At 40.3% G+C, this 17,995-nt stretch overlaps 1 protein-coding gene across 15 annotated transcripts in view; it reads left to right on the top strand.

The window, feature by feature from the left end:
- Positions 1 to 2,299: 2,299 nt before the first annotated feature.
- Positions 2,300 to 17,995, top strand: part of PUM1 (pumilio RNA binding family member 1) — a 129,299-nt gene continuing 113,603 nt past the window's right edge. For 3 of the 15 annotated variants that reach the window (XM_058553483.1, XM_058553482.1, XM_058553480.1), the window contains exons 1-2: positions 2,314 to 2,403; positions 6,543 to 6,916. In XM_058553483.1, coding sequence (XP_058409466.1) covers positions 6,554 to 6,916 — 363 coding nt within the window. In that variant the 5' untranslated portion in view covers positions 2,314 to 2,403; positions 6,543 to 6,553. Of the gene's footprint in view, positions 2,477 to 6,542; positions 6,917 to 17,995 lie in introns of all 15 variants that reach the window. The other 12 variants (XM_058553486.1, XM_058553488.1, XM_058553485.1 and 9 more) reach the window with 10 other exon arrangements.

Genomic DNA, 17,995 nt, shown 5'->3' with positions numbered 1-17,995 from the left:
CTGAAAAACTCTTTTATTTATTAAATAAAAATTAATATGCTTTTTAAATTATTATTATTATTTTTTGTGGGGAAGATCAGCCCTGAGCTAACATTCATGCCAATCCTCCTCTTTTTGCTGAGGAAGACTGGCCCTGGGCTAACATCTGTGCCCATCTTCCTCCACTGTTATATGGGACGCCGCCACAGCATGGCCTGACAAGCGGTGTGACGGTGCACGCCCGGGGTTCCAAACCCGGGCCGCCAGCAGCGGAGCGCGCACACTTAACCGCTATGCCACGGACTGGCCCCTAATGTGCTTTTTAAAAAATGAAAGTACTAGATACTCAGACAATTTAAACAATACGAGTGCTGATTTTCTCAAAGATCTTGCCAAAACAGGGTGTTAACAATCATTTAAATTTTTGCCAGTGTTTTTAATAGATGAAAATATATTTCAAAGTTGCATTTCTTTTATTAGTTATTTTTTAAATCTTTTTAGAGAGTTTCTCTCTTTTTTACTATTTTTTTATTTTTTACTATTTTTTTCTTTTTTGGTGAGGAAGATTCGCCCTGAGCTAACATTTGTGCCAATCTTCCTCTATTCTGTACATCGGATGCCTCCACAGCATGCCTGATGAGTGGAGTGCGTCGGTGCCCCAGATCCAAACCGGTGAACCCAGGCTGCCAAAGTGGAGCAGGGAACTTGAACCACTTGGACATGGGGCCGGCCCCTTTTATTAGTTATTTTTTCCTAATTTTTACAACTTTATTGAGATATATTTCATATACCATAAACTTCACCCATTTAAAGTGTACAGTTCTGTGGCTTTCAGTATATTTTCAGACTTGTGCAACCATCATTACAATCTAATTTTAAAACTTCTCAACACCCCCAAAAAGAAACCCATACCCATTAGCAGTTCCTCCCTCACTCCCCCCTCCTCTTCCCCTCACCCCCAGACTAGCTATCTTTTATGTGTTTATTGGCCATTAGTGATTTTATGTCTGTCTCTTTTGGTTTGCTTGTTTTTAATTGATTAGAGAAGTTCTGTATTTATCATGAAGATTAACCATTTGTCTGCCATGCATATTGCAATATTCTTTAGCTATTTTCTCATTTGTTCTACTTTGTTGATAGCCTCATTTTACTGTACAGATGTTTACATTTCTTTCAATTTTTAAAAATGATTGATTTAGATTCATTATAAACATTTTCCCTCCTCCAATTATAAAGCTTTTCCCCCTTCCATCCTCTTCTGATCTTTTTTTTTATTTTTTGAGGAAGATTGGCCCTGTGCTAACATCCGTTGCCAATCTTCTTCTTTTTTTTTCTTTTTTCTACCCAAAGCCCCAGTACATAGTTGTATATCATAGTTGTAGAGTTGTAGCTACAGGAGTATTTCTGCGCCCAGGATCCGAACCGGCAAACCCCGGGCCGGCCACCTAAGCAGAGGGCAGGAACTTAACCGCTATGCCACCAGGCTGGCCCTCTTCTAGTCTTTTACAGCATTGTGATTTGCCTAAGTTTTCAATCCATCTTGGGTTTACTTTGAAACAAAAGAACTATATCTTACCAAATACTGCTGATTGGAAAAGTCACTTTCATCAAATGGCCAAATTTCTATTCGTTTTCCAAACTGGACGGAAAGACAACAGCTAACACTGACAGTGCTTACAGACAGGTTCGGCCTTTTGTTTTTGGTTTAATGTTCTGTTATCGCTGTCTCGAAATTCATAACAATTTTGGACAAGGGGCCGCACACTTTCCTTTTGCGCCAGACCCCGCAAATCAGGCAGTGGTCCTGCTTACAAATCCCAGGCGATGGACTAAGCACTTTATTCCACTGAAGCCTCACGGCAATTCTGTGAAGCAGCCGTTCGCGTTTTCCTCTTCACTTCACAAATGGGGAAATGGAGGCAGGACCACGGAGCCAGAAAGCTGTAGCAAAGGGGCTGAGCGCAGCACCTGTTACGCCAGAGCCCTGCGAGCCAGCGAGCGTTCGTGAACACTGCAGGCTGCTACAGTCTGGGGCTGAAATCGGGGGGGCGCGCGGAGGGAAGTGCGGCACCTCGGGTCCCGGATCGACTCGGTGGCGCGTCACCGCCCCGACCCCGCGTGCCCAGCTCCGCGCCGTGCGCGGCCGGGCGCTCCCGAGCGGGCCCGCGGGACCCCGCCTTCTGCCCGCGGCGGCGCGCGCTGGCCTAGCGGGCGGGCACTCGCGCGCGCAGCGGTAGTGTGGCCTGCGAGTTCCCCAAGTTCACACAGGCCCCGGGTTGGCATGGCAACCAGGCAACCTGTTCCAGAGCCGCCTGCCTTCTCCGCACATGCCGCTGCCACTGCCGGAGCCGGGGCCAGAGCCTATCCCATGATGCACCGCGCCAGCCCAGTCCCCAGTGGGCCGCCATGTTGTCAGAGTGAAAGGTAAGGGGGAGCGAGAGCGCCGGAGAGAGAAGATCGGGGGGCTGAAATCCATCTTCATCCTACCGCTCCGCCCGTGAGTATCCGCACCCCGCCGGCCCCAAACGCTGCTCCGGACCCCCAGCGAGCAGATTGTCCCTTTGTATTGGTGTTTGCGAGCGGCTGGGGGGTGAGAAGGGCTTTGGAAAAGCCGCCGGGGCCCTGGCGGAGGCTTCTCACTCGCTGTTCCTCGTACATGTTTTGGAGTCAGCAGCAAGGCCCCTATTGTTATCAAAGGAGGGAGGGGGTGGGGAGCGGGGTCGAAGCGAGGAAAATGCCGGGGCTTCGGGCCTGGGCCCGGGGCACAGACGTGCCTCTACGTTTCTGCTCGGCCCCGTTGGAGCCCCCGAAGATCGAGGTTGCCGTTCGGGTTGCTTTTTTGATGGGTTTCCGAAGCTCCGAGTCTTGTGTGTGGCCATGGAGTGGAATGCTTTGCCACCCTGGGTTTCTTCGACTTCTTTAGCTTCGGTGGCAGCGCCGAAGCAGGAGGAACAATAAATGGCTTTAGAAGCAGCCGTGGCCCTTGTCTACAGGCGAGACCCACCGTAGGGGAACTTTGCGAGCCTGAAATGTGGAGAAGTGGCGATCAGGAAGTTTCAGATCGCTTTTTAGGCTCCTGGGTGCTTGTGGCCTTTTGTTTCCGTGAGAGCTTGTGTTTTTGGTGGGTTCTTCCTCTTTGAGCCTCCATGTGTTGGTGCGTGTCTGTCTGAACTCAGAGAGGGGTTCACCTCTCGGTAGCAGGAAAACACACACGATACTAGGTAGTTTTAGTCCTCGAAACGTTCTTGGTAAACATTGATAATTTGTTATACTTGTCAGTACCACTCCCACGTCAAGGGACGAATACGCTCCTGTAACTTTTTCCCCCCAGTTAACCTCCCCCCCCAAAAATACCCCACATACACAACACTATCAGGGAAGATTTTATCCTCCCCATAACTTGAAGGATTGTTACTCTTTATTGTTCAATTAAGAAAACACTTCTGAGTTGTAGATTTCAATTCGTTCACTTCCTACTTTTTCTGGGATTAAGAAGGAGAGTTTCTGAGGCTTTTTGGGGTTCTGTTTTGAAGTCAGTTACTTCTGAAACAATAGGTTTGTGGCTTTAGCTTTTCGTTCGTTGTATGAAAACACATAAAAACTCACCAAGACAAGCCTCCTCCGAGAAGTGTGGCTCCCCATGCAGTTTTAGTAAGCAAAATAAACATTTTGACCCATTGCTAATTTTAACTGTATAAAACACTCTTGGGGGCTGTTGATTGTTTATCCGGATCTTTGGGAAATACTGGATTCTGAACTAACTCTGAGTTAGTTTTGCCTTAGCCTCAGTTGAATTCATTTTGTCCAAGGCCACAGCTTTTTGAAGTCGGGTTTGAAGTTTAGTTTGGGTTTGAGATGAACTGCTTTAAAATTTATGACCACAGAATATTTTTTTCAGTGTGGTAGAATAAACACCTTTTAAACCACTAAACATTTTAGTAAAAAAAAAAGGTGAGCCGTGGAGATAGATTAAACCGTGTTCCTTTGTTTGAAATAAACTCTTTATTAGTGGTATTAAAAAAACACCTTAATGACAGTTTGAGAACTGGAAGAGTAACTAGAATCAGCACTTATTTCTAGTTGCTTAAAATGCTAATTTTTATAATGTACTATTTGTAAAAAAAAAAAAAAAAAGTCACATTTCAAATGCTACGCGTAACTTTTTAGTGGGGCTTTGAGAGTTCCCTAAAAGTCAGCAATTTAAATGTTTTCTAATATTTAAGTGACCGATTTCTTAATTTTTGTGCTGTAGTTGCCAAGATATTACAAAACTACCCAAGACACATGTTAATTGCTTAGGTATTTGCTCACTTTCAAACTGTTCTGCCAGGTTTTCTCTTGTTTGAGAAACTGCCTTGCCTCATTAGGTAAAGCAGGAAGTCTCAGGGCATACAGATAGCTTTACAAAAGCCAATTGTTTTGTTTGAACATTTTTATAGGAATCCTCCCCCGCCCCCCATCCCTTGTTAGAAGTTGTGTTCAGTGTGTTTCAGTGGTAAACACCTTTTTCATATGGAAAGTCTTTGTTGGATAAGTATTATGGCAAATCTTTTATTTCAGGAAAGATTGCATTTGCTATTTTAGGAATCCTTTATGGACTGGAGCTCCATTGCCTTAACTGGTGGTAACTGACTTCCTGGGGTCTCAGCATAATGACTTTAAATGTACCCAAAACTTTTACATCTGTTATTTCATTTTGATTAAAAAAAAACTTGTGAGGCATAGAGGAAGACTTTCTTCCATTTTCTAGATGAGGAAACAGGCTCGGAGAGGTTGCTAGTTTTAAAACTTGGGTTTTGGGATTTATGGCTTGCTCTAGAACAAAGACTGTTAGATCGATATTCCCTTGTAGAAGAAAAATGGGACTGGCTGCTGTTGGTAATAAGAGGGCAATGAGGTCTTTTGAAAATCAAACGGAAAGGCATTCATTAGCTGGTTAGCACTTTGCAAAGACCTATGGTAAACACAGCTATGAATTTCTGGGTTTGATACTTAAGCATGAACAGGATTCTATTCATGAAAGCAGAAACTGAAGTCTAGAAAGCTAGACTACTCCAGTACCCTTTGTAAGGTGCTGATGGACTGGAATTGTTAATTGAGACTAGGCATTTCCAAATTAGACTTTGAACAAATTACAAATTCCATTGTGTCTTACTTCTGGCTTCAAAACATAAATTAGTTGTGAGAAGCAAATGCTTCTTTATCAGGAGGTTTAATAATTCTATGAAGAGAAATAATTTAATAGATTACTTATAAATCTTGTGAGTCTTGTTTTTGAAATGTTGCTGGGGCTAAGGAGAGATAAAGCATTTGTAGCAGTGGACTGTTATGTTGATAGCCTTGAAATTAGACTCTACTGTCTATGGACAGGTGTGTTTGAATTGGTAACTGATTAATTACTTTGTAGCAATTTTTTTTTTTTAAGCATCCACAGGCTGACATGTGGTCTATCTTATGTACAAATGGAGTTCTTGATTTTAAGAAACATAAATAGTAAGGTTTCATAGTAACATTTTGGAGGTTCTTTGTTGATCCTTTCAGAGAAGAGTAGCAGATGCAGGTGAGAGAAATAGTACCTGTGTTGATTTACTGGGGAGTAGCAAGGGGTTGATAGAACTAGGCTTGGGTGCAGAACAGATTTAGGTTTGAATCTCTTTTCTGCAACTCACTAGCTGAATGGCCTCGGGCACATCCCATAACTTTTCTGTACCTTAGTGTTTTCATCTGTGAAATATGGATGATTAGATGTCTCCAGTGTATTTGTCCACAATTGTTTTTGTGTTGAGGCATGTTTTTTTACAGTGTGACTTTTTACTTTAGTAATGTGTTTGAATTTGGTTTGATTTCATCCTGTTTCTAGGAGTCAAAGTACTCATGGAATAATGATGTGTTTACAATTATAGTAATTGTAAATTATTGGTAAAAATTTTGAAATTTTCCCGTCAGCAACTGAGGAGAAGGTTCAGGCTAAGAACATTCTGTTGCTTTTCTTGGTTGGGGGGCCTTGTTGTTTCTTCAAGGAGCAGATATGAATATATTGGACATTTTAAAGAGTCCTTTCAAGTTTTAGACAATCTGAGTCATTGCTAATTATATATGGGGTTTGGATTTTTGTTTGGTTTATTGGTGTGTGTCTGCTCCAGCTGTAAAGTGATATTTTATAAAGCTCTTGTTCATTTAAAAAGTATTTGCCACAGTTGGCTTAAGGTGGAAATGAGTTGGGTAGAGGAGCCATTGACTGCAGTCGAATTCTGTATTGTTAACTTTGGTAACAACGTAAGTTTCCCTGAAGTTGCTGTGTTGAGTCCTGATCTCAATACGTTGTCAGAGTGCCTGTCACCAACTACGTTTATGTCCATATACCCACAAACTCAGTAACGTAAAAATGGAGGTTTCAGTTTAGAAAATTGTGTTTATGTTATAAAGCGTTTAGCTGCTTGGTAGAAACTGGTTATAGATGATGTGTTGCAAAAGGCCTGGGGCTCGTATTTTTATCTTGGTGTATATCAAGTTATGTTCTAAAAAGTGCAAATTTTAAACCTTTGTAATCTGTTTGTCCGTAGGTGTTGGTGGAATGAGCGTTGCATGTGTCTTGAAGAGAAAAGCAGTGCTTTGGCAGGACTCTTTCAGCCCCCACCTGAAACATCACCCTCAAGAACCAGCTAATCCCAACATGCCTGTTGTTTTGACATCTGGAGCAGGGTCGCAAGCGCAGCCGCAACCAGCTGCAAGTCAGGCTCTTGCAGCTGGGACACACTCCAGCCCTGTCCCAGGATCTATAGGAGTTGCAGGCCGATCCCAGGACGACGCTATGGTGGACTACTTCTTTCAGAGGCAGCATGGTGAGCAGCTTGGGGGAGGAGGAAGTGGTGGAGGCGGCTATAATAATAGCAAACATCGATGGCCTACTGGGGATAACATTCATGCAGAACATCAGGTAAAAAAAGTTCACTATTTCAGCTTTGAAATGCTTTTATAATCGCTGTCCACTTTGGATATTTGCTTTCAGTGAATGTCTTTAAAAGCCTAAATTGCTTATTTCGTTTGGTCTAAACTAAACAGTCACTTGTTTTAAAGATGATTGTTGTAATACTGTTACTGGGTCACTTATCATTTTGATACTAAATAGTAAATGATCAATTCATTTATAAAAAGACACATTGCATTAATGTGCACATTGCATTTTTGGGTATACTTTTTTTAGCAAAGAATACTTTTTCCCCTTGATGTATATTCTTTTAAGAACTGTTTGGGCTGTTTATAGGCAGAATACATATTTTAGAGCTTTTCCTGTTGGGTGTGGGTGACTTTTTGGTTTTTAAGATGTTATACTTGAAAGTAGTAGGAAGTTGATAAACAAATTAGCTGCTCAAGTGAAATTTATTTGAAATGGAACTGATACATCTAATGTTTTGTGTCAGAGAGGAGTGATTGTGGCTTTTTGGTTTTAACCATCTTCCTCCTCTTGTTCTAAGTACTTGTTTCATTTGGTTAATTTTATATATATTTTTTTTAATTTTATTTATTGATTTTTTCCCCCAAAGCCCCAGTAGATAGTTGTATGTCATAGTTGCACATCCTTCTAGTCGCTGTATGTGGGATGCAGCCTCAGCATGGCTGGAGAAGCGGTGTGTCGTTGCACGCCCGGGATCTGAACCCGGGCTGCCAGCAGCAGAGCGCACGCACTTAACTGCTAAGCCATGGGGCCGGCCCTCATTTGGTTAATTTTAATGTGCTTACTTTTACTAATCCAAAACCATAGCTGGAATCCCAGCATATTTTACTGAGAAGAGAGTGTAGCGTGATCTGTGTTTCCTAACTTCCTGATAGTGATGAAAGGATTAGAATGTTTTACTCAGGCTATTCTTTGAAATTGGGTATGGGCCGAATTTGCAAAGGTTCGTTTTCTATTGCCAGTATCTGAGTACTGACTAGCAGAAAGAACTGACGTCTTTCACTAGGGCCTTTGGTGCTTCTGTTCTGCTTCAGAAACACATCAGGCACAAGCACACTTGCCAATCTGAGTTCTCAGTTGTGCTTTCCCTGACCCTTCCAAAAAAGGCAGCCCATGTACCATAGTTCTTTACCATAGTAGAAATGAAGAGTTGGAATTTATCCTCTTATTCAGCAGAAATTTTTTGAGCATGTTGATTGTAGGTCTTTGGTTTACTGGAACAATCATCAGTATCAGTGCTGCTTCATAAGCACCTACTATGTGTAGGTGAGGGGCGCTAAGACGTATGAGGTATAAGGGGCTTCTTGTGCACTTAGGGCACTTTGTGTCTTTATTATGTACCTTATGTATCTTATAACACTGTATTTGTTTCTTATTTGCTTGGAGTCTTGGAGGTGGGGATCAAATTTTATTTATTTCACTATTCCAGTCCCTAGGATTTCGCATATAATAGAGCTTCAGAAGAAATTCAAGTCCCTAATGCTTTGACCTTAAAATGAAATTGGAGAAAAAGGACATTGACACCAAGATAAGGGCATTGAATGCCAGCCAAGGATTTAATTCAGTAGGAAGCAGGGTTTTTGAGTGTCTATGTATGGAATGGCTTTTATCCAGTGGTGTTTTGGGGAGATTGAGTTGGCAATAAGAGATTGGAGTGGGTAAGGGATGAGATTAATTGGATGACTACTCTAACAGCCCTGATGTGAGCAGTGGAAAAGAAGATATGAGACTGAGAAATGCACAGAATTTAGTGGTTAAATTAGAAATCTTGGGTCCCTGGGAAAATGAATTAATAGAGGAAAATACAGAGGGGACTTTGGTTTGGGGCTGAGGTAATTAATTTGGTAGTGTACATGTTGAGTTTGAGATGTAGGTAGCTGTATATGTAGAGAGAGAGCAAGGTAGGAGTTGTTTGGTTTGGATGGTATCTGTGTGGGGGGCAGAAGTGGAAGGCCTGTAATCTTTGCCTTATTTGGCTAAATATTGTTTAAAAATCTAAACATTGGTTTTTAAAATCTATATTATAGATTTATAAAATCTTGTGTTGGCTTTCCTAATGATAGGCTGATGAGTGAAAGCTGAAAGGAGAATGAAGGTGCTTAGCCTCTCCTTTGCTGGGTGGGCAGATCAAACTCTGGGTCAGCCCTTGGCAGAGCTCTGAGATCTAAAATCTAGCTGTGATGTGCAAATCAAGTGTTTATTGAAGGCTCCCTCTGGGCTCTGTCTTAATGCTGAGCCCTATCATAAGGAATCACATATGACTTATCGAACAGATGTATCTAGATCAGTTGGCAAACCAGAGTTAATGTTAAATGGCAGAACCTGTTCCATACCCAGGGGGCCTAAACCAGTCTAAACTTGGAATTGGCACTCTTCACAGCACAGTTCTGTTGGGCCTGACGCGTGATATAATGAGCAGCATTAGGGAACTCAAGGTAGTTGCTGTGTTGCAGATGTGGACCAGCCACAAGTTATCTCTCCTGCAGTCATTATAGTGTATAGTAATTTTCTGATTTTGGTGTTGATCTTACCTCCTGGACTGAGCTATTCTAGGGCAGAGACTATTGTGTTTTTCATGCCCCTTTCCCAAGAGGTGTCTGAGATTTTTGTGTTGAGTGAATTTGGGAAGACCACAAGGTCTTCGGATTTGCACACAGGTAAAGCAGTGATCTTAGTGCTCAGCTGTCATGCTGAGAAACACTGGCAGCAGGGAGAGGCCACTAGGTCAAGCAGTGGTGGTGAGTAGTGTATTTGAAAAGCTGAGGGGCATATCTCTGGGTGGAGAATCACTGCCCTCATCAGCTACTATTATTGACTGGAGAAGTGAGAGGGTATCCGATCTGTTGGGGGAGTGCAGAAGAGATTGAGAATCAGTGACAATAATAGAAGCATTTACTGAGCCCTTATGTTCTAGGCACTGGGCTATATGTTTCCTGTATTTTATCCTCAGAACAATCCCCCGAGGGAGGTAATACTTGTTTTTGAGAGATGAGAAACTGAAGCTTAGTTACCAGGTAGAACCTGGTTTTGAAGCAGGTCTTAGTGATTTCAGTGCCTGTGCTGTGTATTTCTGCCTCCCTAGGAATAGTGTAGACTTAAAAACTAAACCAAACCAGCCAAACTCTTGCAACAAAGTAGCACGTTCCAAGGTCAAAGAATTCTTTTGCCATAAGTTTTCTTGAATTTTAGAGAAAATAAACTTGATAATAAGGAGATGAATATAGATGTTTACTTTTCTCTTATAATTGCAAGAGTCCTTTTTTTCCCCTCAAGAGCAGTAATGCTCAAGTCTTTTTTTCTCAGTTTTGTTTTTATTACATGTATATTCTAAGTAGTAATTGTGGGGAACGTATCTCTATTGAGACAGACTGAGTCAATATGAAGTAATCCTACTGCCCCACATTCTGCCATCCACTGGGCTGATATTCCTTTTTGGTGGGCCTATTTCCATAGCGGTTTTTTTTTAAAGGCCTTTTGGCATAATGCAAGAAAATTTAAGATTAAATTGGCAGAATGCTCTCACCAGTGAGCTGGTAAAGGAAAGAATATCATAGGCTCTGATGTCAGCCAGCAGTGCTGGAGGAAAGGGAACTATTTATTGTGCCAAGTACTTTATATCCATTCTCTCATTATTACTCCCATTTATGAGCAATCACTTTCTTTTTTTTTTTGTGAGGAGATCAGCCCTGAGCTAACATCCGCCAATCCTCCTCTTTTTTTTGCTGAGGAAGACGGCCCTGGGCTAACATCGGTGCCTATCTTCCTCCACTTTATATGGGACGCCGCCACAGCATGGCTTACCAAGCAGTACTTCGGTGCGCGCCCGGGATCCGAACCAACGAACCCCGGGCCGCCGCAGCAGAGCGCGCGCACCCAACTGCTTGCGCCACCGGGCCGGCCCCGAGCAATCACTTTTTTACACTTAAAAATTTTTTTTTCCTTTTGAAGTTAGGATTCTCCTGCCTGATTTAGAAATTCTCTTAGTGTCTCAGTTTTCCCCTCTTTTTATAATAGGTGAGGTCTTTAAGCTGTGCCAAAATATATATATGCCTGTTTTTTTAAATATTGAAGTTTTATTTTCTAAGTAAGAAACTTGACAAATAATTAGCATGAGGCCCTTGAAATAAAGGTTTAAAACGTTAACAGCTTGAGAACATGTGTTGAGGTAGTATGCAGTATTTTAAAAATCTTGCAAACTGAGATATTTAAAATTAGGTAAAACTGAAATTTAGAAACCATAAAATAATATTTTGAGGAAGAGTATTCAGATTTGTTTATATGGTTATTTTAAAAAGTTGTAACATATGCAAACTCTTTATGGTCTTTCTGTATTTATCTTTTTTCCTACCTTAAAAATATAAACATATTATGTGTCACTTGATTTAATACATAAAATTACTGTATTTGGTATAGTTAGAAACTTTAAAGCCCTCATTTTTGGGCCAAATTAAGGTCTTTGGAGGGGAGTGAGGGAAAGAAGACTCGAGTTTTTTTTTTTTTTTTTGCCTGTAAAATTTACCCTAGTAAACAAGACAACAGATATGGATCAAGATATTATAAACTCTGGATATTATAAAACTCTAGAAAGCACATCTTCCTGTGTAAGTGAATAATATTATTTAAAAATGTTGTCTGCAAAAAAGTTTTCTGTATTTGGACAGTAATTTTTATAACTTAAGATCTTTTTTTTCTGAAAGTTATTACAGGTTTCATCATGCAAAGCCCAAGGTCAAGTCTTTGACTTGTTGTGATTGTTTTATTATCTTATTGTGAAATCTGTTTTCTCTGTAAACTGCTGTAAGATAAAGTGGATGATGAAATAGGGAAAAAATTTTAAGGTTGATAAGTTGAACTGTGGCCTCTGTACTGGATATTAAGAGGCAGAGATAGGTGGAGGCTCTGCTTTGGGAAAAAGGAAATTGAGAGGACAACTTCATAGAGCTTTCTTGTCACTTGCTAGTGTTTTTTCGCACTAGGAGGTATCAGTATCCACCATACACTGACAGCTGGTGGGGGATAATTCTAGATAGCCAGGCAAAATTCAGTGATGAATTTTTCTTGGACTCTTATTTGTACTTTTTCTTTTCTTTTTCTTTCACTTGGTGTTGCCATCTTCTAGTGGTCTGCTGACACCCACCCCTGACATGTCCATTCTTCTTATTGTCCAATGGCTGTGAGTTAATCCTTACACTTACGTAATAAATACTATGTTAAACTGGGAGGGAGTGCAAGTGTTCTCCATACTGGGAGTCTCCTTGTTCCCTGGAGATCCTTTTTTGTTGTCCTTGCTGAATGACTGTTAGACCATGAGTCTCTTGTCTTTCTGGGTAGATGCTTAGGTGCCTCAGCATTTAGGCATTTAGTTACCATCATGCGTTAAAACTGAGTAATTCATGCCTTCATATTTTGTTTTCTCTTACACTGTACTCTTAGAGTCTTTTTCGTTATATTTGGGGTTCACAAAGACTTAATGTTACATACTTGGTCAAAAGGATTGTCAACAGGTCTTCTTTGATTATAACTTTAAGAATTATTTTCCAATTTAAGAATTAGTTTCCAGTGTGGAAAAAAAGGAGTATTTAGTTAGGTGCCTTCTCTAATGTGTATGTGCCTCCTAGATGACAACTTGCGAAGGTTTATGGTATATCTTTGTTCTATTTTGGAAGATTTTTGGTGTGGAATTAGGAAAAAAAAATATACGATAGGTGGTAATGAGATGTCACAATGGAAAAATAAGGGTATGTCAGGGAAATGAAGGGGGTAAATTTAGAATTTAAGAATATGTACTAGGGGGCCGGCCCCACGGCGTAACGGTTAAGTGCGCATGCTCCGCTGCTGGCAGCCTGGGTTCGGATCCCGGGCGCGCACCGAAGCACCGCTTGTCAGGCCATGCTGTGGCGGTGTCCCATATAAAGTGGAGGAAGATGGGCATAGATGTTAGCCCAGGGCCAGTCTTCCTCAGCAAAAAGAGGAGGATTGGCATGGATGTTAGCTCAGGGCTGATCTTCCTCACCAGGAAAAAAAAAAGACGTACTAGAGTGTGGTGGCTTATAGAATTTGCTCTGAGTGTCCCTGTAGCCAAAGAAAAGAGGGAAATGGGATGAGTAATGAGATTCTTAGAGAAAAACACAGTAGTTGCTCAGGAAGAGCTGTGTTTCAGTTTTCAGTTATGGATGAGATTGAAGTGCTTTGTAAACTGTAAAGTAATGTGATGATATTGTTTTTCATTACACCTCTCTTGTACTTGCAGAAGAGAGACACATCTTTTGTGCGTGTGTCCATTTTCTCTCAGGCAGCAGCATTTGCTGAATACTTTCTATAGGTTGAGCCTGAGTACAGAATTATGCTTCTGGGTATTGTGGAAAGAATACTTAAAAAAAGAAAAAGTTCTAACTCTTAGAATCTGTCTAGGCACTGTTGGGGAATGGCTTAACACTCGCAGAGGAACACAGAACTGACGACTAACACAATGCCAAGAGAGTAGTAAGTGCTGAGGAGAGGGTCAGTAAGAGTTTGTTGATGTCGAGGGATTTCTGACCCTTCTTCCCTATTTTTTACATTCCGTTTCTTTATCTTCCGGATCTAGTAAGGAGCCATAATGGGAGTGTGGCTTCAGCTCAGTGGACTGCTGTGGCATTTTGCTCCCTGCTGTGAATATTGAGAAGTGGCATCAGTGATTGGCAATAGGTTGGGTGACTTGAATATTTGGGAATTTGGTTAAAGAACTTGAGGCTGAAGGGTACACATGGCATTGGTAATAAAACCTGCAGTTGAAGAGTTATTGGACCTTCTCCAGAGGAATGTTCTTGTTTTTTTCATGTAATGTTTTTTGAGAACTGTTGCTTTTTAAAGTGCCATATTATTGGTTTCTGAAGATTTAGCAGACATGGATTTGTCTATTTATTGCCTTTAGTAAGTGCTCTTTCATGGTTAAGTACCTTTCTTAGTGTTTTTATGAATCTCATCAGGAAAACTCAGGTTTGTAGAAATTGGAGATCCTAAAGATTTTTTTTTATAACTGCTTTATTGATATATAATTCATCCATTAAAGTACAATTCACTGGTTTTTAGCATATTCACAGAGTTGTGCAGCCATCACCATAGTCAATTTTAGAACATTTTCATCGTCTTAAAAAAGCTACCCCAGTAGCAGTCACTCTCCAGCCCTCGGCAACCACCAGTCTACTTTCTGGGTCTGTGGATTTGTCTGTTCTTGACATTTCATATAAATGGAATCATACGATATGTGGTCCTTTTTGACTGACTTCTTTGACTTAGCATAATGTGTTTTTTTTTTTTTTTTAGGAAGATTGGCCCTGAGCTAACATGTCTTGCCAACCTTCCTCCTTTTTTCCTTTTTTCTCCTCAAAGCCCCAGTAGATAGTTGTTTGTCATAGTTGTACATCCTTCTAGTTGCTCTGTGTGGGACGCCACCTCAGCATGGCTTGATGAGCAGTGTGTAGGTCTGTGCCCAGGATCTGAACCAGCGAACCCTGAAAGCAGAATGCTCGAACCCAACTGCTACGCCACCGGGCCCGCCCTGACTTAGCATGTTTTCAAGGTTCACCCATGTCGTAGCATGTATCAGTACTTCATTTCTTTTTGTTGGTGAATAATAGTCCATTATATAGATATATACCACATTTTGTTTATCCGTTTATCAGTTGATGGACCTTTGGGTTGTTTCTGCTTTTTGACTGTTAACGAACCAATACTGCTATGAACATTCATGTACAAGTTTTTGTCTGAACATATGCTGTCGTTTCTTTTGGGTACCTAAAGATTTTTAAAGGTGTATAAGTCTGTGATGTACAGGTACAAAAATAATGGAGACTCTTCACTGGTGCCAGTGCTTTTTAGAAATAGAGATAGGGAGGGTGAGTTTATCTACAGCTATGCGCCATGGGTTTGGAATTTTTCCAAGTGACAAGTTTTACTGGGGCTAGTAGCAACTTTCTTCTCTATTTATGAAGAAAGTGTTTTCAAGTTAACAGCCTAAATAAACTTGTTTATAATCCTGGAAGAGGAGTGCTTACGTTATAGAGAACAGGTGTTTTCAGGGAGCTATACTCTTTAGATGTCATGAATATACAGTCAGTTGATCTGCTAATGACAAATAATTTTTCTCTATTAGAGAAAGTTCCCGAAGGACTTTAACAAGGGAACAGTTCATTAACCTAATTCTGGTTATTGTCTGTATTTAAAAGCACCATACCTGCCGTTAATTAAAAAAAAAGTTCTTTAATTTGCTAAGAATTTATTTATTCAAATTGTTCTTGTTCTCCCCAATTGGCCAAATTAAGGAGATACTACTTATATGGGTCAGAAGCCTAGTAAGATGCAAAACAATGCAATTAATATATTCTTTCTCTGAAGAAACTTAAACAGTTTCATGAAGGGAGGAAGGAATTCTAAAGAAAATTGTTTCAAAATGAGAATTTCAGTGAGTGTCTATTGAAATGAGTGCTGAGATGCGGTAGTGTGTTTGGTGCACACAAATTAGATGAGAGTAATTTTATATTAGATACAGTTCCTTCATTTATTAATTTATTATTTAGAAAATGGGCCCTAAGCTCTATGTTTCCATTAAGACTGATGTAGGGAAAAAGGATTGGGAGGACATATAGCCAAATATTGCTGTTATTTGTGTAGGTGAGGAGATTACTGGTAATTTGGTTTCTTCTTGTACATTTTATATTTTCCAAATTACAAAGCCTGAAATGTTTATAGGTTAAAAAAGAAAAAAAAAGACAAACCTTATACTTTCTATTAAGAGCTTGGTTTACCATGTGGAATGAAAGTGAATTGGCCGATACATTTCCAGTGGAATTTTGGTATTGGAAAAGATCTTGGAAATCATTTAACTTTTTTTTTTAATGCAGTGATCTCCTTTACATTTATTATCTGTTTTTATAAAAAAATATTAGTAAGTGTGTTGGACAGAGATAGGTTGAGTGTATCTAGTGAGATTTAGAGGTCATTTTATTTTAGTATTGAGTACTTCCTTTCTATATCTAGAAGTCATGATGATACATACTTCATAAGCTATGTGCTGGAACCATTCTAGGCTTTTTACATATGATTTAAACCCCTGGTAACTCTGTTGGTTTTTATCATTTCCATTTTATGGATGAGGAAATGCAGGGTCAGAGAAGTGAGGTACCGTGTTTTAAGGTCTCATGGGTGGTATATGTTGGAGGCAATTAGCTCATGCTCTTTGCACCAGACGAATCTGTTTGGAGACCATCATGGAGTAGTTAACTTTTCCCTAAAACACGCATAGGCCCATTTTATACATCTCACCACATTTTAAGCCCTACTTGCTGCTCATATATTTATAGTTTAGAGGCACCAGTAAGAGTTTAGTTTGCATGTCTAATAATAGGAGCCCAGTACTTGATGCATAATAGGTGCTCAGTGAATGGCATGATCCTGTTCAAAGTGAACTTATTAGTTTCCTTCATTCCCTATATCTTGTTTCTGTGGATGGCATCTCCATTACAGGCAACCTAGGAATCTTGGATTCTTGCCTCCTGCCTCAAACAGTTCCAACATTATATCCATATTGCCCTATTCGATAGGCTCATGTTTCTTGCCTGGACATTTACAGTAGTCTTTGGACTGGTTTTCTGTACCACCTCCTTCCCCTGCTTCTTCCGTCTGGCTATTTTCTGTGCTGCTGCCAAATCGATATTTCTGAAGACATGAATATGCTTGTGTCTCACCTTCGCCTAAACTTTGTTTTTTTGCTTTTCAGTTGCTATTAGGATAACTTCCAAGCTCCTCCACATAGCATAATGTAGGTCCTTTGTGTTTTGAACCAGTTTACCTTTCCACTCTTTACTGGCACTCCACTTCAGCTATACTGAAGTATTTGTTAACTTTCTGAACACACATGCTATTTTTACAGTTTGTGCAATTCCTCAACACAGTTGTACTATTTTTATTTACGGACTTTTCTCTGCTTGTAATCCCCTTCCCCCTTCATCCACCTAGCCACGTCCTCATCTTTCAAACTTCAACTAAAGTATCTTGATCTCTGGTAAACCTTCCCCTTTACTCCCTCTTGTCTTAAAGATTGGGTGTCCTCTTTTGGTGCTACCATCATATTTGAAGTATTCAGCTCCCTGTATTGGAGTTGAATCTTTACTTTTTCCTTCACCACAAGTGCTAGGAAGCTGTTTCAGTAAGCAGATTCTTGGGCTTTAAGTTCAGACTTACTGAATCGAAATCTCCAGTGATGAGATGCATTCATGTATTTTTTTAAAAAGCACTCCCGGGTGATCCTCACGTATACCTTGGTTAAGAACCATTGTGATGGTTCTTTTGAAGAATCTTTCAGCTTTCTGTCTGCAGCACCTGGCAAATAGTATGTGCCTCGTAAAATGATGAATGAATGGATACATTATATCATCAGGGCATATTGAAGAGACTTATTGAGTGGAGTGTTTTATTTTGAAGAGTATTAAGATGTCTTTTTGAATTAATAACGTATAAGGTGTAACACTATGTAGGGTCTTGAATTCTTACTGAGAGGCTTTTGGGCCTGGAGATAAGGAGCCAGTAAGCGTTATTGAAGGGTTGCTGAAGGGTTGCGTTAACTTCTGAAGTAATTCTTATCAGCTCTGGGTTTGTGCTTTTTTGTTTTGCCTTTTTTTGGGGGGGGGGGTTTCTTGAAATGGCATCAGCCATAGGCAAACAGGAGGGGCTGTAGGAGTAAGGTTTACTTCCCTTAACTTGTGAAACGTTGAAACTTTGTTTCTGTTCCCAGTCAGTATTGGGAAACAGTGCCATACTGTTTCAACCTAATACATTGTCAAGGTTCATTTCTGTTGCCAGAAATGAATATTATCTACTAGGTTCAAGAAGATAGTATCTTTATGAAGATAGAGTGAAGGTTGTAATTTACCCTCATATTGTCAATGCTTTATTGCTCTAAAGACTAGTGACTCATTTTTTCCCATTTGAAGCTTTTTAAAGAGATGCTGTTTGGGTTTAAGGTTTCTATTGGGACGTGTAGTATAAAGTACAGACACTGTGAATATTAAAATGCAAAATTTT

The sequence above is a fragment of the Diceros bicornis genome, chromosome 13, assembly GCF_020826845.1.
Source record: "Diceros bicornis minor isolate mBicDic1 chromosome 13, mDicBic1.mat.cur, whole genome shotgun sequence".
Taxonomy (NCBI): domain Eukaryota; kingdom Metazoa; phylum Chordata; class Mammalia; order Perissodactyla; family Rhinocerotidae; genus Diceros; species Diceros bicornis.
This window is presented reverse-complemented; position numbering and strand designations above follow the sequence as displayed.